This window comes from Pyrus communis, chromosome 3 (assembly GCF_963583255.1).
Source record: "Pyrus communis chromosome 3, drPyrComm1.1, whole genome shotgun sequence".
Taxonomy (NCBI): domain Eukaryota; kingdom Viridiplantae; phylum Streptophyta; class Magnoliopsida; order Rosales; family Rosaceae; genus Pyrus; species Pyrus communis.
This window is the reverse complement of record NC_084805.1, coordinates 22,853,842-22,881,778: the sequence shown is the minus strand read 5'-3', so window position 1 is coordinate 22,881,778 and position 27,937 is coordinate 22,853,842. Positions and strand designations below refer to the sequence as shown.

General features: G+C 35.8%; 1 protein-coding gene across 1 annotated transcript; it reads left to right on the top strand.

Moving 5' to 3' along the window:
- Positions 1 to 5,112: 5,112 nt before the first annotated feature.
- LOC137727484 (NAC domain-containing protein 54-like) lies at positions 5,113 to 9,307 on the top strand. Its single transcript, XM_068466339.1, has 4 exons — positions 5,113 to 5,269; positions 5,530 to 5,810; positions 7,628 to 8,002; positions 8,972 to 9,307. Exons 1-4 carry the CDS (start codon positions 5,113 to 5,115, stop codon positions 9,212 to 9,214), a joined length of 1,056 nt encoding a protein of 351 aa, XP_068322440.1. The 3' UTR covers positions 9,215 to 9,307.
- Positions 9,308 to 27,937: the final 18,630 nt, after the last annotated feature.

Genomic DNA, 27,937 nt, shown 5'->3' with positions numbered 1-27,937 from the left:
AAGATTGATAAAAATTTACCACATAATCAACAATATCAGTCGGAGAAGAGAGCACATTATCACAACCCCAAAGAGTAGCAGTTCTCTAAGATGAAGACCTACCACAAGCATAAGCATGAAAAATGCAGTATTACAATCACCCTTAGTAAGCCATTTGACTCGGGCTCGGGCTAGATCTCACTAGAAAGATTCTTTCATACGTAGAGAATTAAGAACAGTTGTCTTAGCTACAAATTCTTCATCAAACCTATCTTGAGTCAGCCTATAGGAAGCAATAATGTTTTGAATAGTTCTTAGATTCTCCCTAGCCAGCATTTCGAAGAAAATCACAAAAAAATATTATAATTCCAATCTCGAAGACAACACTTAAGCCTTAAGTATTTGCAACATAACAAAAATGGGACAACCAAATGTAATAGTAGACTGCTAACAACTAGCCACCGCATCCATAAAACCAGAATGCAAAGTTCACATGGATTGAAATAGGAAAGGACGAAGGCCTCCAAGTAAAACAATCAAGGCTGAAAAACAAGACAATTATGATCAGAGGCTACTTTTGGAAAAGAAGAACAACTAGTGTGAGGCCAACACATAGATATTGATAAAGACGCCTCACCATGTGATCATCACTACTACAAAATTACCTATAACTGGCGGTTTAAAAATCGACAAGAAAACATAATTTCTGTCGTATAATAGGTAAAAATCTGACATAAACTCATGCAATGTTAGATAAAAGAACCGACACTATTGCTAGGGTCATGAAAAGACTTTTGATGCCGGTTAGTCCCCTTAATCCGCCATGAAGAAGGAAGCAATATAAAATAAATAAAGGATAGTAGTGTCGGATAAAAGTGACATTGAAACTCACGTCGGGTATAGGCGACATTAAAAAAGGATAGTAGTGTTGGTCCTAACCAACACCATCTAACTATTTAATAAATAAAATAAACTACTATATTGTCGGCCCTAACCGACACCACCTAACAACTCAATAAATAAAATAACAATAACAACTATATTGTCGCCCATAAGCGATACCACAAACTATTAATAATAAAAAATAAATAAAAAATTTCCTACCACAAATAAACAACTCCATGAGTTATTGAGGAAACACGACTGTTTTCAGTGGATCTATCACTAATGCATTCGAAAAAAAAAAAAAAGAAACAAAAACATGTCATTTATTCAGTTTGAAGGTGGATTTTTCTTTTGTTCTCAGAGCAGGTCAAGTTCCAAATGGTCCACATGTATCTTCAAATGAAACATGCATTCCATATCCATTCACACACATTGCAGATCCAGCAAAATCTCAGCATAGATGAGTGTACCTTTCATATCCGAAGATGTGTCAGTTGATAATTTGTTTGCCTTTGGATCTACAACTTCAACATTTCCTTTTCTCGGATATACCCTAGGTCCGAGTGTCCTACACAAACAATGCAGGAATATGAGACATGCCGTGATACATAGCCATATTTTTTAAGAGCAAACCTATAGCATGTACAAACAAGTTTTCTTACCTTTTGTTTGCTTGGAACTGTGATTTAACCAAGCCACTCTTTGCCATTTCCTTTGCGGACACCAGATCAGCCATTGTTCTGCTCACAACCAGAAATAAGGAGTTCACATTCATATATGGACATATTTAACGCATGCCGAGCTCACATCAGTGAAGGGAAACCAGAAAAGATTATTACCTTTATTGTAGATTAGCTGAGATCAGACGTTTGGGGACGAGTACCGTGACTGTTGGACCTATGCATCTTTCTTGGGTTGTATTTGCAGCCGCTGTATATGTATCAGCAACGGATTTTTTGACACGCCCCAACCCCGATATCCCAAATATTAGGATAGGTACGTACTGGCCGACACCCGAGGGTGACGAAGCCATTTTAAACATGCAAACAAAGAAAATAAATAATTAAAAAGAAATATGTCGATGCGGAACATGTTCAGAGCATACAACTAATCAAGGAATAGATGGAAGAATTACAATAAAATATATGAATAAGGGAGTGGGTCCTATGCTGTAAAGACTTGAAGATACCTACGCAAAGATACCCTGACGCAAGGATTATGTGCCTCGAATCTAAATCCTGAAGGGGGCGCAAAATAAAAAAATGAGTGTACCAAAGTTCATAATAATAATACTATTAATAAAATATAATAATATAATAAATAATAAGTAATAAAATCATATATTTAAAAAATAATTATAAAACTGTAATTTCAGGGACGGTCGTTACATTTTTTACCCTTTTTGTTTCGGATCTGGAGTTGTTGGAGTGTTATTCTGCCTTTTCCCATTATTTCTTCGGCGGATCTAGAAACTCGTACACAAATCAAACAAGCATGTGTTAGTTTGCTTCTTATTTCTGTATAAAAATCATCAAATGGACACATATTCAACAATGGCAGGGTCGATGTTTACCTCTGTGGGAAGATTGGAGCTTAGATGTGCCTACATTTCCATGGTAGACTCGCTGATTTTGGATTTTTGCAGAGAAGAGTGAGTAATGAGGTGCGGCTAGGGTTCTTCATTATAGGGAAATGAGTTGCAGCTAGGATTCTGATATTAAAGGGAGAGAGGGCTGAGAGAAATGAGAGAGAGGGTTCTGATATTATTGAGAGAAGATACATAAAGAACACCAACCTGTCAGCGACAATTGACAAGAAGTTTTAAAATATCCAAAAAGAATTATTAATGTCGCGTATAAGCGACACGATTCTTTTTTTAACCGACATTAACTTTATGTCGGTTGAAAGCGACACCATTCTTTTTTTATACGACACCAATCACATCACCATTTGAAAAGATTAAAAACTATGTCGGTTATAAGCAACATTAATAGTCTATGTCGGTTATAAGTGACATATACAATTTATGTCGGTTATAACCGACAGTAATTCTGACACCATGTAAAGTGGCTGCCAGAAATGTCTGATCCGCCACTATATTATATAAAACCGACACCAACCGCTGACACAATAAGACCACTTTTGTAGTAGTGCATGAACACCCCGACCTTTAGCCCCAGGTATAAAAAGCACCAATAGTGTCGATATGAGTAAATTCATGAAACTCAGTAATATTGTGGAAATCCTCATAAGAAGTTCGAGCTGGCAAACAACCACCCACTTGTTCATGAGCGCTAAGAACAACATTAAAGTCGCCAATTGCCATCTAAGGTACAGTAGTATAAGAACAAATACCCACACCATAATTTTCGACGTCGGCTGGAAGTAATAGCCGCATAGACAATAGTGAAATGAGAAAGAACACCACTAAAAGAAGTCTGAGTAGTAATATGTTGTGTAGTAGAAGAAATCACATAATGAGAGCAACAAGTAGGAGAATGTACAATCCACATATTACGCAATAAGTCATCCTTGTTGTTAACAACAGTTAAAGGTAAATCCAATGAATCCCAAAAAGCAAGAGAGATAGAACCAAGAGTAACTACAGGTTCAAAGATGCAAACCAAATCCGCATGATGAGAATGACAAACATTAGAAAGCTCTGTATGTGTATTAGAATCGCCGGATGAGTTTCTAATACTTTTATAGATTTCTATCATTTTTTTTATACAATTTGATAAGGAAATAATTTTATATTTTATTAATTTTTTGCAAAGATAGTTTTTACATAGTGATTTTTAGTATTAACAGTTCCGATTATAAGTAGAAAATTTTGTGAATCGACCACGAAGTATTTTGAACAGAAATCACTCCTCATCCTTGACGAGCCAAATTGAACTCTTTTTTTATTCAAGTAATAAGCATGTTATTCACAATGCATTTTTATAATCAAATTTGTATATGCAATTTAACTAGTAAGCTATTTATGAACTTCAGTGTGGTTTCTTTGATTCAGAAACCGTGGTTGATGAGAATTGATTTCATGATGATCTCATTCAAGCAACTTCACCGCATGCAATTCAAATATATTAATTGCATTGCGTTATCCACAAATCTCTAAACAAGATTGCATAGCATGAATGGCACAAACCTATAAAAGGCTTATCATAATTAATAGCAGTTTTAAAATAGGAGGAGCTTCCCCCTTTTCTCTTACATACGGCCTACGTTTATGGTCTCCAGAAGACGTCATCTAACTATCTAAGAGCTACTATAATCTCAAAGGTGGTGTTAGAGAGACCAAAATTTAAAATTATTTTTTGTAGATCACATGATGTAACGGTTGATTATTAGATTTTTTTTTATATATATTATTAATAAATGAGCTTAACCATCAATTGCCACATTCTATAATTTACAAAATATGATCTAAAATTTGATCTCCCTAACAAAATAGAAAATGTTCATAATGCAAGCCTAATCTATACCTGGGTATACAAAGAAAAGAATATAAGAATGGATTGCAGAATACCCCAAAAAAGCTGTGAAAAATGTGAACGTCATTGATTAAAGTATTCGGTAGTACAATACATCAAATATTGTATGTATAAAAGTAGATAGAGTACTGTATATAATACGGTTTGCGATTGCAGAATGGTTATTAAAATAGAGGGTTAGGGCATGGTATTGCGTGTTTAGGGTATGGACGATTTAGTGGCCCCAGACAGCCTTTTGAGAGGGCCACCGTATTTTGTTAGTTTGTGAGCAGACAAAAGAAGGGAAGCTTCTTATCCCTCCCTCTGGGTTTTCACACAAAACCTTGCATAGAATCTCTTCAAAAGCCAAGATCCAAATATCACCATCCTAATATTCCCTCTCTTTTCAACCCCACTTCCCAGTCTTAACTACCAAAAAAACCACTCTCTATTGGATCTGATCAATCATGGCAACATTAATATAAGTAATACTTTGGAAATCGAAGGGCAAATGTCTGTAGCTTTGATGCCAACAGTGGCCTATATAGTCCATTATCGCGCAAGCCAGTTTAGTTCAAGTCCAGAGTTTTGCTCTCTCTCTCTCTCTCTCTCTCTCTCTCTCTCTCACACACACACACACACACACACACATTCTCTTTAACTTCATCTCTCTCACACTCTCAAAGAGTACTGCAATTCTCTCTCACACACACACACACACACACACATTCTCTTTAACTTCATCTCTCTCACACTCTCAAAGAGTACTGCAATGGCACCCATGAGTCTTCCTCCTGGATTCAGATTCCACCCAACGGATGAAGAGCTTGTTGCTTACTATCTAGATCGAAAAATCAATGGTCGCACCATTGAGCTAGAAATTATCCCAGAGGTCGACCTCTACAAATGTGAGCCATGGGATTTACCTGGTATGTACTTGATTTTGTTTTGTGTCTCATGTAAATATATAATTCTAGTAATAATAATATTTCAAGCGAACATGATAAAAGAAGTTGAGGTTTTATCAACCATTTATAAAAATACGGAATAATCCAATACTTTAAAAGCTCATGCAAGGTCTCTCGATTTCTCGACATGAGATTCACATTCTCAACTCTTTAATCCATTACAACAGGAATACAGAATTTCTCTTACTGTACATAAGTTTGACATATTCTGTTTACTGTAGATAAGTCGTTCCTTCCGAGCAAAGACATGGAGTGGTACTTCTATAGCCCGAGGGATAGGAAGTACCCCAACGGGTCGAGAACGAATAGGGCTACTCGAGCTGGGTACTGGAAAGCGACTGGGAAAGACCGGGCGGTGAACAGTCAGAGGCGTGCTGTCGGCATGAAGAAGACATTGGTTTACTATAGAGGTAGAGCCCCCCATGGTATTAGAACCAACTGGGTTATGCATGAGTACCGGCTGGTCAATTCTGTGTGTGGCAATGCGTCATCATCTCTAAAGGTATATATAAGTACGCAATATACTCGTAGTAGATCATTAGTTGTATGGTTTAGTATGCATCTAATTCCCTCCATTTTCCTTTTTGCTCCTTTAAAATTGGTAAATATAAGCATTTTTGAAGTTAGAAAATCTAATGACAATGATTTAATATAAGGGCTAGCTGCTTGAATTCACTGAAGAGAATCTACTTCAACTGTTTCATAAAGAGTGTGCAACTGTTAGTGTTTAAGACGCGCCCGAGAGAGTTTTGTGCCCTTATAATTAGGGTTTGGTGATTTTTTCAAAAAAAAAAAAAAAAAAAAAATTAGAGTTTCTGATATCTAAAGAAAGTTAATTATACACCATTATCGTAACTACCATATAAGAATTATTGTAATTTGGGTTTCCAATTAAGTATATGAATACAGTGCTTGACTGATATATTAAAGAGCGCTTCCCAGCATGCACTTTATCTAGTGTACAAAACAGTTAGCTAGAAACATTAATTGAATCTGAACATCTTCCTGTATGATATCATCATATGTATTGATTTGGATCCTCGCCGATTCTCTCATTGGGGATCATAGGATCAACAAACACAAACCGTTGATAAAAAATCGTGCGGTCATTATTTTTTCTTTTTCTTTTTATATTTTTCACATAAAACGATAATACTTTACTTTTAAAAATATAAAAAATATTTAATTGGGATCACACGATTTTTTTATCAACGGTCTGTATTCGTTGATTCCTAGGATCACGAGGATCAAAATCCCATATATATATATATATATATACTGGTCACAATTTACGCCATCATTCGTACATATGTAATGTCTATTTACTCGAATAAAAGCAAAATTCAATATCACTCTTTGTACTTTTTCTTCCTTTAATTTCTTTCTTGTCCTTTAAAAGGACTTTAGCTTATCAACATGATGATTAAAGACTCTTCAGTCTACACTTTAGGTGTACTTGTTAGTATCTTTTTCTAGACTTTAGCATCACATATATTTCTGCTCTTTTTTCCCCTTTTCTTTCTGTGCTTGCTTTTCATTTCTGGAAAGAGATTCTCTACCGATTTCTTCTTTCAAAACCCATGGATCAAATGATCCGTGCCCTTGAAATTTGAAATAACGGCAAAAAATTATTATAACTTTTAAAAGTATTTGTCAACTTCTTTGTTTTTAGCCGTTGAAACAAATTTTAAGGGTTCGGATCACTTGATCCGTAGGCTTTGGAGAAAGAGATCCTTCCTTCATTTCTAGTCTTTGTTATGCTTACTAGTGAATCACATATCAAGGAAAGGAGGAACCTTGTGCTTATAAGTAATTAAGTTACTATTCATATTGCCAATTACTTTCATGGTGGATCCTCAACTTTCGTTATGGTATCATAGTAGGTTGGTCTACGTGTGAACTCTAATAGCCACACATGCTCTACATCACCCAATTCGTGTTGTCCACATGTTTAGCTTGAAAATTCGCCACACGTGAGGAGGCGTGCGTGTGAGGTTCGTGCATGTTGTCCACGTATTTGGCTTAAAAATTCACCACACCTGATGGGGCGTGTGAGAATGTGAAAATAAAAGAGTTTCAGATCAGTGAAAGAATAAACCTTGCAAGGGCTTATAAGAGCTTGGACTACTCCCAATATTATCAATTTAGTTTATGGTGGAACCCCAACTTTCTTCACTTACATGTATATATGTAATTTTAGCATACCATGTTTAACGTATTGGTTGATTTGTGGAACTCCAACTTTCTTCACTTACATATATGCATATATGTAACTTTAGCCGGCCATGTTTAACTTGTTGGTTATTTTGAATTACACAGGATTCTTACGCATTGTGCCGAGTGTTCAAGAAAACAATACAAATGCCCAAGAGTAACAAAGAATACACGCCAATTGGGATTAACAATGCAGACAATGATTCAATATGGGTCTCCAATGAACAATTGTTAGGGGAAGACACTAGTGGCATTAATGAGGGAGCTTCAAGAGGGATTGAAACTGATCAAGATGAGAATTATTCCAACCATGATTATCCCAAATTTGTATCTGACACCTCTTCTTCAGATCTCACTCAAGGCACACCTACTGAAACTGGCATAGCTGATGATTTACAAGCTCCATTTGCTTCTGATGAAGCAAACAGTTCAGCTGATCTATACCCTTTTGGTGTTCACTGCTCCTCAGATCTACTTCAGGTTTGTACAAAGTACTATTTACAAATTCATTTTCTTTGGGACAATACATTTACGCACTCATAATAGATAATGGTACATAACAGTCTATATGTTATGTTATCAAACTATTAATTTAAACATTATATTTAAACAGACATGACTGCATGATTAATAATTCAAATTAATAGTTTTGTGACCGTCTAGAAAGAGAGACCCCTACATATATAACAAAATAATATGCTCTTTTAAAGTCTTTTTAAATCTTCATGATATCATTGCTTCCTTTTGCCAAGGCACATTTTGGGAAATATTCTACTTTTGTATATAGCTAATCTGCTTTACATATACTCTCCAAGGCTTCATGTTCACACCCCATACATATAATTTTAAGATCAAGCTACGTAAATGAATCATGATCATGGGCACATTCAAACACGCGCAAACCTACTATGATTGGTTGGAAGTGGCCCACAAAACAAGGCCTTAGAGTTTTCTTTTGATCTTAAAGTAACAAAAGTTGCAAGTAATGAGTTATATCCTTTGCTAAAGCTTCATTCAAAAGTCTTCATAGTAGACTGACTCAAATGGGCTTTCTTCATCAACATCTGTAACTTCTTTTGACTGACTCAAAGATATTTCTTCCTAATTTTCCTCTTAGTGCTCCTCTCCATTTTCTTTATCCCCAATGCCTTTTCGTTTTAGTCATCTCCCTAACAATTTGAACGCTTCCCTCTTTCTCTTTTCTGGAAGACAAAAAAACTGTTTAAAAATGATTTTATATATTAAAATTCCAGTAATTGCTTCTATGAAATTCAGTATATAATTTGTTCACAATAATCTTCGTCATGTTATTTTCCATATACATGTCTAGTTAATGTATGTGTGCATGTGTATGAACCAAAACAGAGTTTAAGTTTGCATCTTAATTTCTTTGTTTAAGACTCATGTGATCAATACCAATTTATTGTAATTGTCTGCCAAATAATGCAGGAGACATATATACCGCCCAATGCGAGCTCACTGAATACCTATCAATTTCCTTACCCACCCTTAGAACTTGAAGACTTCCCGCAGATCAATTTAGCTGCAGAGACAAACACAGCAAAGCCGGAAATCATTGACGAGTACATGTCGTACGACAAGTTCAAGGATTACATGAATGGAACATTTGAAGAGATCTTCTCATTATGTTCATCTCAAGACAACTCTGTGCCCCTCTCCTTGCAAGACTAAGCACTACATACTAACACTTTCATTTTCATACTTCAATTCATTGATACGCAAAGGTAGCTAGAAATAAAATATAGTGTTCCATTGGCTAAATAACCAGAAGTGGTGGATTTATATTGTCAGAAAATGAGATCATCATGATAAGGCTATATATAATGTACTTCACAATAGAGAATGAAGTACTTTATATTACTCCCAAAGCATACAATCATTTATTTTTTTCGTTTATAATTTTCCTTGTATTGGTTCCCCCCTTTTCCATGTTGGTGTTGAATCGTGTTAGGTCAATTTTGGGAAGGGAAATGGATAAGCAGATCATATTGTGACGGTGTTATTTGAAAAGAAAATGATTATTGGAACAAATATATTGTATGTGTCCCTCATTGGAAAATGGTTTACCATATAAACATGGATTATATACTATAGCACTTAATTAAGTAACCAGTCAGATAACCACGAGACTTGGAGAAATAACTCAATGATGATGGTCCAGGATTTGAACTAATCAGGTTCTCTTAGAACCGTAGTTCTGATACAATATTAGACAACTACTGAAAGTCCAGTTCCTCACAAAATATATGTTTTGGGCAGTTACTCTCGCTGTCTTGCTGTTAAGTTTTCGCTGGGAAATGGTCAAAGAGTTGCCAAAAAGTTGGTTCCCTTACTTCAAGATACCTCAAAACGTGTAAAATCAGGAAATTTTGGCGAGAAAAGTTCAATAAAACTTCGGTTAAATTGTATGCAAGCAAAACAAGTCTAATATCTCCATGCAAAATTACACATAGAGTTCAGATCCTGAGATATTTCTGTTGGAAATTATATATTATATATTATAGTATATAATTTTAATAATTGAATGAAAAATATTGTTAACCAATTTCTTAGAAATGTTATGTTGTTTAGTTGTATTCCCTTGATAAATGATGTATACTTATAGATAAAAAGTTACATCTCTTTGATAAGTAGAAATTGGATTCTATATAAACCCATGAAACCATTGATATTAAATAGAGAAAATTAGAGTTAATTTATACTCTTGAGAAATAGGGTTTCCCCACTTTGTTTCTCTCATGCTTCGTGTGTCAAATTCCGAGTCGTGTCTTGAGAGTACGGAATATATAAAGTTCGCCAGAGTCCGAAGATTGAAGTGCTTTGACTTCGGATTATAGATTGTTGAATTCTGGGAGATGGACGCCTATTGAACTACAAGCACAAGAGTAGGGGCGAAATTCTATCTTTAGGACATTGCATTTATGCAAGCCTCAATCTCCAAGTTTGTCAGTTATTCTAACTTTCTTTCTAGTTGTTTATATTAACTCATATTTTCTAATATTATGAATTTCTTTATGATTATTATCATTGGAATTATATTATTGTTTTTCATATTTTCTAATATTGCTCTAACAATTTCTCCACACGACATAAGAGTAGACTCGACAAAGCTAAAATCAATACTAGAACTTTCAAATATTGAAGCATGATCCATATCCTCAATACGCTTAATTTCCATCTGATCCAAGAGCGTCTCCTTTTCTTGCTGTAGAACTACTTCTTCTCCCTTTGACTGCTCTCCCAATACTATTCTTGGTACTTCAAAGGGATCAGCACCAGAAAGCCAGATGTTACTATTTTCCAAGAGACCAAACACTGATAGGTTCACCGAGGAAGACGACGATGAAGAGGGAATATTATTGATCAGTGTGCTGTGATCAGTGGATGGTTGATGAGGCAAACTGGTGATGTCATTGAAGGTAGGATCCTCAACCCTAGTCCAAGAAGCATTATAAGGGTTTTGATCAAGATCATGATATTGATAAGTACGTAATGTCACATTAATAGGTGATGCATTTATTTCAGTGAAAGGCACTTGAATGGGTTGCTGTTGATTATGTAATTGCAGCAGTGGTGATTGGCTGCTGCTTGCAACCTTGCTAGAAGCTGATCTCTGATGATGAGAATTATGTGGAAATTTTTAGGTCGACGGGCCGAGGGTCCACTCCAACAACACCGATATTGTCCCCACTTAACCACCTGCACAATCCTCAGGTGTGGGGTTTTATCACAAAAGGCCTCGGTGTTAATTAGAGAGGGGTATTTCTATTTAAAGCACTCTTCTCTTCTCCCTCTGTCCGATGTGGGACTGGGGGTTCCAACACTCCCCCGAGACCCCACTTATGGGTTACACGTGAATTTCCACACATCGGCAACCACGTGGAGCCATGTCGGGACTCACCCAATCACGCAGGGCCAATGGGGACTCACCCAAACACGTGGCATCTTTGGCCTACGTGGACAATCACGCGGGGCCAATGGGGACCCACCCAATCACGTGGCAGTACGGGCCGGCCTCCTGGCTCTGATACCATGTGGAAAATTTCAGGTCGACGGGCCGAGGGCCCACTCCAACAACACCGATACTGTCCCCACTTAACCACCTGCACAATCCTCAGGTGTGGGGTTTTATCACAAAAGGCCTCGGTATTAGTTAGAGAGGGGTATTTCTATTTAAAGCACTCTTCTCTTCTCCCTCTGTCCGATGTGGGACTGGGGGTTCCAACAAATTAGGAAGCAAGTTATGGGTTTTTGGGTCCAAACCTTGTGACATGAGCTTTTTCTTAATGCATGAATTCCAGAAATTCTTCACCTCATTGTCTGTTCTTCCGGGGAGATGCTTGGCAATCTGAGCCCATCTGTCACAACCAAACCAACATCAAATTGCGGTGAATCCACTTTTTCTTTTGCCTTTTTGGCATATGAAGAAATAGAGTAATGTTAGAGAGAACACATTTAATTCACACTATATTAGTTGAAATTAATGGTGTGGTGGTGCTGCTACTAATTAATTAACAACTGAGCATAATAATTGATGTAATTCAACTACTGATCATAATTGACGGCCTCTTATCTTACCTTTTTTTTTTTTAAACAATATTATCTGTGGGAGGAGGGGTTGACTAGCAATAATATGGTTCAAATTCGCCTTTGGCAAAAATCTAACGTAAGAGTTATCACTTACAATTGAAGATGAATACTAATAGACCGTAGTACTAAGTGACTCTTATCTAACAATTTTAAAGAAATGAAATATTGTTTGACAAAAAATTAATAAAAAAAGGTTAATTAAATCCTCACCTGTTGCCCAAAATTCTGTGAACATCAATGATAGTCTGTTCTTCTTCAGGAATAAAGGATCCCCTCTTGAGTTCGGGTCTCAAATAGTTTATCCATCTCAACCTGCAACTCTTGCCACACCTCTGCAAGCCTGCCTGACCCCAAGCTAAAAATCAAACTTTCTCCTTCCCACTCACAAACTCATAAACTTGAAAAATGTAATTAATCAAGTATATGTATACCTGCGTGTTTTGGGACAGAACTCCAGCTGCCATGACCATGGGTGGTTGCTGAGCTTCTCATCTTCTTCAGGCGACCATAGACCTCTCTTCACCTTCTGTTTGCCGCAGCAGCGGTGGCCCATCTCAACCCAGCTTACACTCTTCCTGATTTTGTATTTCATACATGTGAAAGGCCATCACTCTAACGGGCGGTTTCTTTGCTTGTCATTAGTAATGAATTATCTACACACTTTGACAAAAAATCATGTGAAAGGCCATCACTCTAACGGGCGGTTTCTGTGCTTGTCATTAGTAATGAATTATCTACACACTTTGACAAAAAAAAAAAAAAAAAAAAAAGAATTATGTACACACAATATATGTACATATATATATAGACATATACTTGTTTATAATCAGATATAAATTATGTCAGTTTTCAATCCAAATAGATGGTCAATTATTTGATTACTTAATTAGTGTGAGAGTGAGACTCCTATGTACTACTGTGTCTGACCGACACATGCATGACCGAGGCCAAGGCAACCTTTAAGTATAATATATGTTCGATATTCATAATTGATTGCTACACAATTACATGCATGCACATTCTTTCTTCAATAATGATCCTACTGTAAGAAAAAAAATGCACCCAACTTTCTTAAGACAACGTACCCCATAATGCATTTTAAGGACTCAACCATTCATATTTTAGGGGTCTCAATCAAACGCTATTTCTAAAAAAAATTATTCAAATTAAAAACTATTCTTTAGATATATGACTAAAATGAAAATGCCGATAAATAAATGGTTATACAATTACTAATTTAGTCAATTTTGACATGTATAATTACACCAATAAAGAAAGAACATATCCCTAATGTTGTGGACAAAATATATGATTTGTTTTATATATACAACATATGCAAGTGGTGCATTACCCTAATGGTTAGAGTTTTCATCTTCAATCCATTGTGTACCAGATTCAAACCTTTTGTCTCCTTTCAATGTTGTCACATCCCGGCCCAGGCCCCCACCACATCCCGGGTTCGACTCCATCGTATCACGATATCGTCCGTTTTGGGCCCCGACCATGCCGTCACGGTTTTGCTTCTGGGAACTCACACGAGAACTTTCCAGTATGGGATTGTTTTCGCTCGAACTCGCTTAACTTCGGAGTTCTGATGGAAACCGAAGCCAATGAGCTCCCAAAAGGCCTCGTGCTAGGTAGAGATGGGAATATACATATAAGGCATAGAGGATCCACTCCCCTGGGCGATGTGGGATGTTACAATCCACCCCCCTTAGGGGTCCAACGTCCTCGTCGGCACACTTCCGGCCAGGGATTGGTTCTGATACCAAATTGTCACATCTCGGCCTGGGCCCCCAATCCCGTCCTGGGCCCCCACCACATCCTGGGCTTGACTCCACTGTAGCATGATATTGTCCGCTTTGGGCCCCGACCACGCCCTCACGGTTTTGTTTCTGGGAACTCACACAAGAACTTTCCAGTGGTTCACCCATCATGGGATTGCTCTCGCTCAAACTCGCTTAACTTCGGAGTTCCGATGGAACCTGAAACCAATGAGCTCCCAAAAGACCTCATGCTAGGTAGAGATGAGAATATACATATAAGGCATAGAGGATCCACTCCCCTGGACGATGTGGGATGTTACAAATGTAGCTTAAAGTAGTAATATCTCTTGTAATAAAAAAAAAAAAATTCTATGATTAGATAAACTGCTGCCTACGATTATTCAAGCTTATATAAGTGCTACTTAAATTTTGGTTGTAGATGTGATTTAGACCAGCACGTCCCTCCCCATTGCAACCAAGTTTAAATTCCCGTGGATTAGAGTAGTTTATTTAGGGGCTAGCTATTTGATAACCATATTTTTTTCTCAGATTTTTTTTCTAACTAAAAATTTGTTGAAGAACTTATTCCAGTTTTCGTATGGTTACAAAATGGACCCTAGCGGGCTCACATAACATAAAAACAGGCGATGTTATATTTAGACACACAACGCTTGCATATTTGCTGAATATTTTTATTATTTCGTTAAATGCATCAGTTTTATGTGTCTAAATAATTTGATTATTTCATTAATACCAGAGCTAGAAATTTATATAGGAATGGGCTAATTTATTTTCATGTAGTATGCAGTGAATTTAGGCATTGAGAGTAGGCTAAATTTTTGTTTTCTGCAATATTAGACCATAACATGCTTATTTTAACACCAAAATTTTGCCCTTCTCGTAAGCCAACGGTCGCTGATTACCACTTCATCACAAAACTCATGTCATATGTTCATGTTATGCCACGGTTACCCTAATTAAACAAATAAAAGCAAATATACTAAGGCTAAACAAGTAACTAGAATCTTTTTAATAAAATTAATAAAAGATCTCTGCAAAATTTGGTCTTTACTGTTTCTCTATATCTCTTTCTTCTCATTCAGTAACTGTGAAAGCTTTCTAGTCGCTATTGCTATAGGCAAAAACGTATGTGCATGCTTGCTTTAACAAGCAAGCTCTCCCCTCTAATTAATTGCTATGCCAAGGTAAACAAAAAGGCTCCACTACAAATACACACACACACACACACACACATATACAAAAAATTGGATTTCCAAAAAACGTGCAAGTGATCATCATAATATTCATAAGAAAAGAAACTACTTTAATTGATAAATTGTTTGAGGTATATATCATATTACTTTCACTTATGGAATACATCTGATAGTTAATGATAATGAGAGAGGGTACTGTTGATTAACCCAAGAATGTGACAAGAGGCCATACTGCACTAAAACTGAAGCTTCCTACGTTGAGCAATCCCTATAACTTTTTATCATCTCAGCAAAAACCAAATACTGGCTCTTACCTTTCAAGCTACTTATGCGTGTTTTCCCTTGTCTTAGAGCGCATCCCAGTCATGCTTCATATTTTAAATTCATTTTAACTAAAAGGACTAGAAGCATAATGACTAGGAGTAATTAGAAATTGGAGTACAGTTCAAGAGACCACACATTCCAAAATACTATTATTCCACCATAATTACAAAAATCATCAAAAATAGGATAAAAATTCGTGCCTTGTATGACTTCTTCCTAAACCCCAAATCTTAATCACGAGGATTGAACTTGCAAGTCGAAGAACTGAAGGCACCACGAGTTAAATTTGCATCATTCTCTGATGCTCTTGCCTCCAGTAGAAACCCTTCTATGAGTCACCTCCAACAAACATTGAGTGTCCTTCTTATAGTCCTTTGTCAAGTAAACAAACCACAAAAATCATCACCTCAAATTAGAAACAACAGATGTCAAAATCATGACCACGACAACAACTATCAAGACTCTCATCGGCATAATAAGAGGGCGACCATGACTGGAAACAAAGAGAGAAAGAGGGAAGAGATCGAGAAGGATTGTCCCGACCTCAAAACCAAGGGCCCTTCGGCAGCTACAGTTTTACTTTAAAGGAGTAGGGCTTTTCTTTGAAAGTTTATTGGTTGGTGATCGAAATGATTCTCATAACTTTAATTTAATAAACCCAGAAAATTCAAGAGTCAGAATTATTTTAATTTCCTTTTCTTGTAAGTAAATATGTTCTTTGATTAAACTATCATGAATGACATATAATGACATATATGTGTGTCATATTGTCTTTTAGCATGATAATGATTTCCTTTTGAGAGGGACAATCAAATCGAGTTGATTTAAGAAATTAGTCATGCATGAAGGGTGCCTTAAGAAATTAACCACGTTATTCTCGGAATGCCTTCTTAAATAATGGGAATAATGTTATAAGAATCTTGTGACCCACTAATTAGTGGGATAGTTCACTATTAATTATGTTTAACATATTTTACAATCGCGCTAATCGATGGGAATATCTTGAGTAGAATCTCTCCGATAAAATTAAAAACTTTACCATGCAGCTTTAGTATTCTATAGGTTTTTCTTATTTCATGGGGATTTAAACATGCATGTGGTTCAATGAATGTATTCAAACTATGGAGTCTCCATTATGGCCAACAAGCCTAGGTAGTCATTGAAAAAGGGACCAAATGAATATAAGGAAAACTAACGAAAAGTTTTGAAAACTTTAGCTTTTAACCAAAATGATAAAATAAAGGTGTAAGTGAATAATAGCATGAGTGACTTTTTAGGCTAAAAATGTCTTTAACGTTGAAAGTAAACAGTACTAGAAGTGTTTCATTAAAACTCCCATGATCGAATATATAGATATATGTATACATATTTTTTTCAAATGAAGAAAAACTGAGCGAGATTAGCTATTTGGCAATGGTTGCATGTACGAGACACCTACTTTCCTCTGAAGGGATGAGGACCATTACACCTAGAAATCCCACACCCCCTTCTCCACCAAACTTATTGATAGTAAATGAAAGTAACGAATAAGATACAAGTGGGGAGACTATGTCAATACCTGTAAAGACAAAAATGATAATAGAAACAAAACGAAATGTCACGAGCATGAGCAAAGGTTACAAAATTTGGAATCGCAGACACCAGTAATATGCAGAATATGCAGAATTAATTGCCCCAAATGAAGCTTATTCATATGTAACCTGATTCCCTTCTTTATAAATGTGTGTACGCATAAATTGCATTTGACAAAGTCGCCAAAGACAATAAGAGAAAGGACAGACTATATACAGATTAACTTCTTAAAACACATAAAGAATACAAACTCAAAACATAGTTATTTAACATATCATAGATAATACTAGTCGAGTTGCTAATACTATAGACTTATGGTATTCTTCTATATTTATAAGTGAGAGACCTCATGTTTGATCTCATAAATGGCGATTTTAAATCCCCTGTTCTGAATGTCTTTGTATAAAAAATAAAAAAAATTATTGACCACAATTTAGTAAAAATTGAAACCACGGACAGTTTCACTAGGCGTGTTTGTTGCAAATTAGTATTTGGGCTTCTTCTTTTTTTCTTGGATAGTATTTGGTCCTTGGGTTTCCCTTCACAAAAGCTATATATTTGTATTGTACCAAAAAAGAAAGGTTTGTGTGGATAATTGCAAAATGTGGATAATTCGATATGACATTCGAACTTTTACTTGTACAATTAGAATTGACATCTACTCTGGATATTTGCGTTCAAAGTCCGTGGATTGAGAAATTTGAGTCACTCAATTTTAATTTTACCATTTTTATTAGTTTATTCTACTAATCAATTTTACAAAAACCCAAAACCTTGAACAATATGAATTTCTTCATGTCTTTTGAAAGGTCTGAATCTCTTGGTTTGAAAGCTTTTGACGCATAAATCCAAAGTGAACCTCAAGACGTACAATCATCCATGTTTTGAATAAAATTTAAAATATTTAAAATATTATATAATATTGAATGATACAAGAAATAAATGATTAAAATTAAAACTAAAAATTTAGTAGTAGTAGAAATCAACTCTGATAGGTAAAATGCTGGTGACATTCAAACCACACCCTAAATTCAACATGTTTTCTCCATTTAAATCCATAAAATCATAATTTGTATTGTACAAAAAAAACCCTAAATCCAATTTTTTTTTTTCATTTAAAAAAAAAAGAAAACAATAGAGAGAAATTTTTTTTACAAAAGAGTGAAATTCTCCACTCCACAGCTAGTCACACTTCACCCCGTCTAACGAAGAAAGTCTCTTAAACCCCAAAATCTGCCGATCCTAAAACTCATAAATCGCAGAAATGAGAGGAGGAACCGCCATTGGAATAGGTAGAAAGCTCACCAATCCATCCAACCTCTCCATTTCCAAAGTAACCCTAATCCCCTTCTCCACTTCCTCCAACAGCGGCGGCGGCCGAGGTCGTGGTCGCGGCGGCCCATCTTCCCCCCGTCAGTTTGACTTCGTTGCCCCAAATCGCGTCCCGGGTCAGTCCGATTCTAACGAGCCCAAATCTGAACCTCCCGCGTCGGTACCCGGAATCGGCCATGGGCGCGGTAAACCATTGGCTTCGTCCCAACCACCGTCGTCCTTCTCTTCCTTCGTCTCTTCCATCAGACCCGATTCAGCAGCTGTTCGTGTCCAGCCGGGTCAAGTGCAACCGGGCCCAAAGGCACGTGATCCGGTGGCTTCTGACGCCGGCCCCAGCAAACCCGCGGCACCCATTTTCTTCAGAGGGGAAGATGGGTCGGACCCGCCATTGCCCGGTGGCGGGCGGGGGAAACCAATGAGCCAACCGAGCCCGGGTCAAGTGCAACCCGGCCCACAGGCACGTGATCCGGTGGCCTCTGACGCCAGCCCCAGCAAACCCGCTACACCCTTTTTTTTCAGAAGGGAAGACGGGTTGGACCTGCCATTGCCCGGTGGCGGGCGGGGGAAACCAATGAGTCAACCAGGCCCGGAGCTCCTAGTTAAGGAGGTGAACAGGCATTTTGTGGCTCCAAAGTCCCAAATTGAGAAAGAGAACCGGCACATTCAGGCCAGACCCGACCAGGATCCGGCCCATAATAGAGCCGCGCCGAGAGGTCCAAAGTTGACCCGGGAAGAGGCGGTGGCGAAAGCACTTGGGATACTGCAAAGGGATGATGCTGAGGGGGGTAGTGGTGGCGGCAGCGACCGCGGTGGTGGAAGAGGCAGAGGGATGAGAGGAAGACGAGGAGGCCGAGGCAGGGGAAGGGGAGACTTTAGACGGAGTGACAAAGGCAAGGACTTGGACGAAGGAAAAGGTTCGGGGCTTTATCTTGGAGACAATGCTGATGGTGAGAAGCTGGCTAAGACGCTTGGCCCTGAGAATATGAACAAATTGGTTGAAGGGTTTGAGGAGATGAGTAGTGAAGTGCTCCCTTCGCCGTTGGACGAAGCGTTTGTGGATGCCATGCATACCAATTATATGGTCAGGAGTTCTTCCATGTTATGTATTTTTTTGCTTGCTAAGGAAGTTTAGAAAATGAGTAACCTGGTTCATTGTTGTTTCCGACAGATTGTGTTAATAATTTTGGTTGTAGTGCATTTAGGTTGATAATTTTGGATAACTTATAACCTTCAACATTATTATTTTTCCGACGGATTGTGATAGTTGATTGTATTTTTCTGGATTGCAGATAGAATGTGAGCCCGAGTTTCTGATGGAGGATTTTAGTAAAAATCCAGATATTGATGAGAAGCCGCCTATCTCTCTTCGGGATGCGCTTGAGAAGATGAAGCCTTTCTTGATGGCATATGAGGGTATTCAAAGTCATGAGGAGTGGGAGGTAGGTTCTGTTGGTCTTTTGTTATCTTGTCCGCTGATTTTGTTATTCTGAAATCAAATCCTGCATCTTTGTCTACAAGTCACGCTATACGCCTGCATTAGGAGCTTGGTTATGTTTGGCCTGCTATTTGTGGCTAAGCCATTGTAGTTCAGTAGTAGTTAATTTGATCTCTGGAATTATGGTTTGTTTAAAACAAGAAACCCTTTGAAAGTTATATCTGAATTTTCTTTTGCTTGATTGCGCTATCATCTTTTCTTTGTTAGTGAACATATGCCATCTAGTTTTTCGTTTTGTTTCTTTTCTTTTTCTCTCTATACTTTACCGGGTAGTGATATGATGATGAATTTAACTTATTCTTGAACATATATCTTCTCTTAGAATTCATCACCTTATCTGTCACATAATAGTTAGGCAAGTTGCTTAATATCATGGAGTTCTTGTTGACAGAGTGAGAGTGACAAAGATTAGACGTTAACCATGATACATAATGTGGGGGTTTTGATTCTTGTATTCACCCCATTTGTTTGTTCTCTAATTTGACAATTTCTCTTTGGCATGGATTTTTATCACCTAAAGATAAAGATAAAAGTTGACACTTCCTATATGTACTTGGCTTTCTGGTTATAGTTTTGGACATTTCATATACGCCTTTGGTTAAACTTTTGTCGACCTTTGCTTATGATTTAATTCTTTTGTTACTATTTGAACCAGACGACTGTAACTGTGATGGATTTTTCAGTGTTAAAACTTTATTTTTCTTCCACGGGTTATATTTGTTTAATTCATGGCAATTGGTATGGTGATTTTCAAACTTCTAGCATACTCATGAATAATAAAACTACAGTTCTTGTAAGTGTCTGGCTCATTTGTGTCTGTTATTCTATGGCCTCTTTGATATCATCAGGAAGCGGTGAAAGAGGTGATGGAAAGAGTTCCATTGTTGAAGGAAATTGTTGATCACTACAGTGGACCAGATAGGGTAACTGCAAAGAAACAACAACAAGAGTTAGAAAGAGTTGCTAAAACTTTGCCTGCAAAGGTACCTGAATCTGTAAAGCGATTCACTGATCGTGCAGTGCTCTCTCTCCAGGTATGTATTTGTCCCTGTGCACATGTTATCTCTAGCTTATCTATGCATGAAAAACAGCATTTTATTTTATTTTTATTTTTTGGCTTGTTGCTTATGTTGGTTCTTTCGTCAAACCATCTTGTGTCACATGTTGGCGGTACTGTTTCTTCTGTCTAGGAATTATTTTCACTGCATTGTGTGAGGAACGTCTTCAAGGAAGAGTTTGGTGACATGGATTTGACTGCATACATTGTAGGAGCATCTCCAACAATAGTGTTAAAAAACTAATTTAGCCAGTCAATTTAACTAATCGTCTTTAACAACACTATTTTAACAAACACTTCAATATCTTATTATTTAACAACTTGATCCTTTAATAATTTACTAATTAATTATTTAACAAAAAAAATCCGAGCCCACCACTTTCCAGAACCACTGCACCGGTTCTTTCTCTCACTCTTCCTTTCTCGTTGTTTTCTCCATTACTCCTTTTTTTGGCCTAGATCAAATTCATTCAAGAAAGCCAAGGTCTCTCTCTCCTCTCTTCCTTTCTATTTGTTTTCTCCGTAAATTTCTCTCATCTTTTTTTGGTCAAGATAGTTCATTCAAGAAAGCCAAACTACAGAAACAGCAGGGCCAAAACATCGAGACACAACAGCAAAAAATCAGGGAAACATTGTTTTCAATAGCATTTACTAGAAAACACTCCTTTTCAATAGCATTTAACCAGCATGTCAGTACATTTTACTGCTTGTTTACTGGCCTTTGGTCAAGGTGTAGAGTAAGAATTAATCATCTCTACGACATAATATTGAAATGCAATGCCAATTATGCGTAACTTTGTTGACTAAAGTTATTTTGCAATTCCTTTTACCATTCATGGAATGCGTATGTTGCAACTTCGGGTTTGCTTTTCGTTTTCATCCATTTTTATTTTGTTTGTATTAAAATGTTCTTGCGAGAAATGCTGCGGAAGCATTTGCTCATCGCATTCTTCTGACGTGCAGAGCAACCCTGGCTGGGGATTTGACAGGAAATGCCAGTTCATGGATAAACTAGTCGAAAAGGTTTCCAAGCACTACAAGTAACCTTAGAACTTTTATTGTTTAATGGTTAATTCTCAAAACGCCCACCACATAAGTTCATACGGAAAAAGAAGTCATAGATTATCCTTCAAGTTTTTCAGTTCAATTTTCTTTTCCTCAGAATTTTGTGCTTGTAGTTCTTGTACTGAGCTTGTTTCGTTGTCGTTAGCTAAAGAAAATGCTAAGCTGTCTTAAATTGTCATCTGCTACGGTCGTCGCGGAAGAGTTGCACCATTTTTTTTTTGTAATAATTTGGTCTCTTTGCATCTTTGCACTTTTGCTGAAGCACTTAAGCCTCTGTAGGGAGAGCATGTCGATGTCCTTCATTTTGATTGAATGCCAATAGTATATTTTCCTGAGTGAGCTGATTATCTGGTTTTTTGGTTTATCGGAAAGGTGGTCCGTATTACATACTTAATACATATCATTTATCATGTTTGTACATGTCAGTGTGGATTTGTTGCATTAATTTTCATCAGTGAGATGAGCTACATCTGCTGTACAATCGAAGCCGAACAAGATTAGGTTTGACTTTAGTGCTGATTGCAACATAAGCAATTAATCGCTTGTTTGATAACTGTTTCATTTTTAGTTCTTGGTTTTCATTTCTTTTTTTTGTTTTTATAAAGATGAAGGCAATGTATATGGAGGAATTAGGGTTGAAGAAAGGTGAGACTAAGGGGTGCCGGGTGGAGGGTGTAATGGATAGAACGGGAGAAACAAATACCTATTAAAAATTGCTCAATGAGGTTTTAGTTTCCGTTTTGTATTCTTCTGCGTACGTATCTTCCACCACCGTGTTTTTTTTTTTTTTTATTTATTTAAACAAACGATAGTGTTAGTGGGTTAAATTGTTAGTTGTTAGGAGGAAGGAGGATTGGTGGGAGTCGAATCCACACTAGAATGCATAGACATCATTGTTTTCTGCCATTGCGATAAAGCGTCATCTGCATCCTTTCTCGGCTTTTGTTCATCCCTCTTCTCTCCATTGTATTTTTCATTTCCAGAAATGTTGAAAACTAAAAATGAAAAACGATATTAAATGGACCCTTGAGTTTTAGGCTATAGATGTGTTTTTTTCCCCCTTTCTTTTTTGGATCAGTTGAAACTTGAGCCTAATTTATTGGGTTGTAGATGTTTAAGGCCGAAACACACTACCGCCATAATAAAACCAGCACAAAACCCGTTTTTCTTTTTGTTGCTGTTTAACGTCACGCTTTTTACATCCACCGGAAAGGGGCATTCGAAATCTGAACTTTTTTCAAATATAAGAAAGAGAAGTATCCGTAGACGAAGAGCTATATAGTATGTGGGCAACTTTGAAGTACCAACAACGTTGTTTTTGAGATTTTGGGAGTCCTGTGCAAAATTTGTAAAAGAAGTCTTCTTTAAAATAGTTTTAAGTTTTTAAAAAAGTATGACAATGTATTGATACTAGAAAGCATTCACTTAAGTCAAAATAAAGTCATTTAGTACTACGGTCTAATGATATTCCTCTTCAGTTGGAAGTGAGACGTCTTAGGTTCAATTATCGTTAAAGGCGAATTTGGACTACGTTATTACTAGCATATTGTGAGGCTTAGCCACTCCTCCACACCCTTAGTGTATATAATATCGTTTGTTTCAAAAAAAAAAAAAAAAAAAAAAAAAAAAAGAAGCCTTTAGCACTTACTGATTGCATGTTTACAAGTGTCTTTAATGATAAGTAAAAAGATCTACAAACATAATCTTCACTAAATAATGAAAAGCAGTTGTATCTTAAACAATCAAACATGAAATAAAAACTTCAAGCCTCTAACTTTAAAGTTTTACTTGAATATATAATGTTGTTATATAATAATATTAAGAAACTTCATTTTTTTTAGGGTGTTATTAGACACTCAAAATATTTCATTGTACTCCAAGTTTTATATTTAGAAAGAAAAACAAATTCTAATAAGGAGTGCACAATACGGTTTTAAAATGTTAACAAAAGCAATTTTTTTTTTAAATATATAACATTATTACATGATATTAGATGACAAAAATTTAGGGGCCCTTCAAATTGGAGGTCCTGTGCAACTGCACATATCGCTCCCCCTTGGAGTACCAACCACAAAAACTTTCAACGTTTTGTTACCTCTAACTTGTTTACACAATACCATATGTATAGTGGCTTTTTATCCAAAATGATTCTCAAGATTAAAGGTGGTAAATTAACTCATTGAGTTGTCAATGGGTTCTCAATATGATCCATTTAGTTTGATTTCACCTTACACTATCATCATAACAACTAGTCTCACATATATATATTATGGTGATATCAAATTAAATGGGTTTTAACAGGTACTCATTAACAACCTAATGGGTTGATTTGCCACCTCTACCTGAGATCGGCATACTGCTCACTTTGTTTCCTTAAAATAAAAATCCACATAAATGGTCTTTGAGTTTTCCACTGTAAATCATTTTGGTTTTTCAGTGAAAAATTCATAAATATCCTCGTTAAATTATCACATGAACGATGACGTGATCACCTTTTTTATGATATTTTTGTCAAACCAACCCGTCTACTTAGGGAGAATATTGCCAGATTTTTTCAATGAATGATCAAAATGATTTATGTTGGGTAAACTTAGGAGCCACTTTTTTATTTTTAGTATAAAAAATTAAAAGTAGAGAATTATGTCAATCTTAAAAATCATTTAACTAAAAAGAGTATATTATATAGTTGATGAGAAGTGCAATGGATTCGTTGCATGTGGTCATCATTTTATCTTTATTTTTAAGGAAAACTAATGAAAATAATTTGAAAATTTTGAATTTTAACAAAGCTGACAAAATAAAAGGTAAAGTGAATAATATCAGAATTAACTTTTTAATGTAAAAATGTGATTTTTCGTTAAATTAAATAATATTGGAAGTTTTTTTTTTTTTTTTTTTTTTGGTTAAAATTCCCTTTTTTTTAATGGCAATTCTAGATACCCTTTTGCCTCATTCACTTTCGATGTTGACATACGTACACCCTGGAATCTATCAAAGTCTTTTCAAATTTCTAAAAGATTGATGGATGTCTCATCCGCTGATGCATGCTGCTACCAACCCTCGTTCATTGTCTTTTCTCTTGTGAGTATTCGTGTCAAAATAATTTTTAAGATTCCTATACCAATTACAAACTTCATCGAGACTAACTAAAGAAAACCCATCAATTTACTAATTAATTTGAGATTTTAATACTCTCAATTTCGCAGGATGATTTATGTTCGTGGGTCAATTAAGTTGGATACGTAATGTTAAGTGGCTAAATTTATAAATTAAATATGTAAATTAATTAATGTGTCAACAACAAGAAATGAACATATTTATTAACGTATAAGTAACAATTCAATCAATAACAATCACATCATTTAATTTACATAATTTAATTTATACATTTAATCTTTCTATACCATTACCTAATTAAATAAATGAAGCTAAATATAACTCGGCACATAAATGAATTTTCAACTTTGATACAACGTCAAAATCAAGACGTCCAATATAAAAATTAATTGATCCATATTAGTTTAGTTTAATCCAACTAAAAAATGTGACAGAATTGTGTGGTTGATAAACACAAACTTCAAATCCAATATTTGGATCCTATCCCTACGGCTGTGTCATCCGTGTCAGGCACTAACACATTCTTTTGTACGCTATTGATCACTGATGTATATCCTCGTTGTCATGTTGGAGAACTACGAATGTGTAAAACCATCACCTGCACCGCACAAAGCCTGCTTTGCATCATCGATCGAAATATATTAACGATTTCATCTGAAACAAACCCTTGTCTTTCATGCAGAGCAAATAATGGTAGTTCTGTATATGTAGTGTTAGTTGTTTCTCAATTCGAAGTATACAACTAAACTCATTGGATTGTTAATATGTATGTACATGCTAAAATCCGATTAATATGATATCACCATAATATAAAGATGAAACTGGTAGTAGTAATGATTATGTAAGGCGAAATCAAACTAAATAAGTCTTAATAGGTACTGTTAATAACCTAATGGGTTGATTTACCACCTTTACTTACAACTATATTTTTCTCACATTGCTTTAATTTTGACATGAATAATTAATTCAAATAATTGTTGAGAGTTAATCTCACATCCAAAAAAAAGAAAAAAAAGAAGAGACATTACATGTGATACACTGCAAACAGATGCCGTGCATTCAGTTGTGGCATGGGTGCATAACTGCACATATTGGAGCTACGTACTGCAGGTTTTGTGAACAAACATTTGAGCTCTAAGGCAAAAACTGCAATTATTTCCATGAATCAAGAGTTCTTATCTAATATTTGAATATTTTACTGAAAATATGACTTTAACCCCTCAAATTCAATTTCTTTCATATAAAACCCGACATAAATTTTTTACTCGAATAAAACCCAATGACTAGACTCCACATAAGCAAATTCATTAATTATGTTTGACTCTATATCTAAACAACCCTAAAATATATGATAAATTCTTCATCCTGATTCCAGAATATGCCTGATCTGTCATTATCATTTCATGTGTTAGATAATGAGAATCTCATATTGATGGGAGGAAGAATCTTGCATGTGTTTATAAGTAATTGTGCTACTCGCCATATTAGTAATATGTTTTATGGTAGAACCTCAACTTTTTCATGGTGTCAAAACTATATATTCTCTAAAATATAGACTTCTCTTTCTTGACAACTTACTTTTTGCATAGATTCTGTTATCCTATTGCCTGCATTTTCTGTTCTCTACATGGTGTTAGAGCATCTTATTCCGTGTGTAATGCACGTACTCCACGTCGCTCAGTTTGTGTTGTCAATATGTTGGGCTTGAAAATTCACCACGTATGAGGGAGCATTTTTAGAACAAATTCCACGGTAATGAGATGAGGGACCACGTATATACTTATAAGTAATAGGACGGAATTACTCCCTGTATTACCAATTAATTTTACGAACTAAACTTCTTGGGCATGTACTGAATGGTATTTCTAGAAATATTAGAGATTGATTCTTCCATTTCTTGCTGTTTCACAAAGTAATAGTTGGCGGTGCAGTATTATCTTTTTCCTTTTTTTCGTGGTGCAATATTATCAGAATTTACATGCTAAAATCGAAGGGATAGCTTCCCTGGATATATATGTCAACCCAACTTGCTAATTAAGAAACAAAATTTTATACTCCAATATTGTAGGACGCTCTTGAATGCAGGACAAAAGGAATTCATTTACTAAAACCCAATCCTTAATTTAGTAGCTGATAGACAACACTACCAGATCTTTTATATAAATGCCTGTTTTTCTGAATACGCAGCATGTGGAAGCATATGGACATATGCATTTCTATTTGCATGTAAGTTTAATATGAGGAATGCACAGAGACTTGATTTTACAGTTAAAATATTTCCTATCAATTGCTTGAAAATATATGTAAATACATATTTGAAAAGAAAAAAAGAGTTTTGAAACCTTTTTTGTTATAAAGAAGATATTAATTGTATGTTTGAATGAAGTAATTGCAATTTAACTGGCTAGGGATTTCTTAGATGATACAAGTTCGTTATTTAAGATTTCAATAATTGACCACCTAGTACTACGGTTTAGTGGTATTCCTCTTCACTTGTAAGTGAGATGTCTTAGATTAGAATTTTGCCAAAGAACAATTTGAATCGCACTATTACTAACCTATTGTGAGGTTAAGCTCACCACCTCCCCTTAGTGTAAATAATATCGTTTGTTCAAAAAAAGATTCAATAACTGTACAAATTTGATTTGTTCCTTACCATGAATGTGTAAAGATTAGAAAATTATACGAAATTGTTGATGTGATCATTAGAGTTTGTATGATAATCACTTGATTTTTAGCTTTGAACATTAGAGTCTGTATGATAATCATTTGATTTTTAGCTTTCTAGCTTTTTTGTGTTATTTTTTGTACGTAAGATATAAAGAAAGTATATAGGAGATAAATAAAGAAGAAAGACAATTC

Coding starts and splice junctions, on each gene's coding strand:
- LOC137727484 (XM_068466339.1), top strand. CDS start 5,113: ATGGCACCCATGAGTCTTCCTCCTGGATTCAGATTCCACCCAACGGAT. Junction 5,811..7,627: donor ATGCGTCATCATCTCTAAAG/GTATATATAAGT, acceptor TGAATTACACAG/GATTCTTACGCATTGTGCCG. Junction 8,003..8,971: donor GCTCCTCAGATCTACTTCAG/GTTTGTACAAAG, acceptor CAAATAATGCAG/GAGACATATATACCGCCCAA.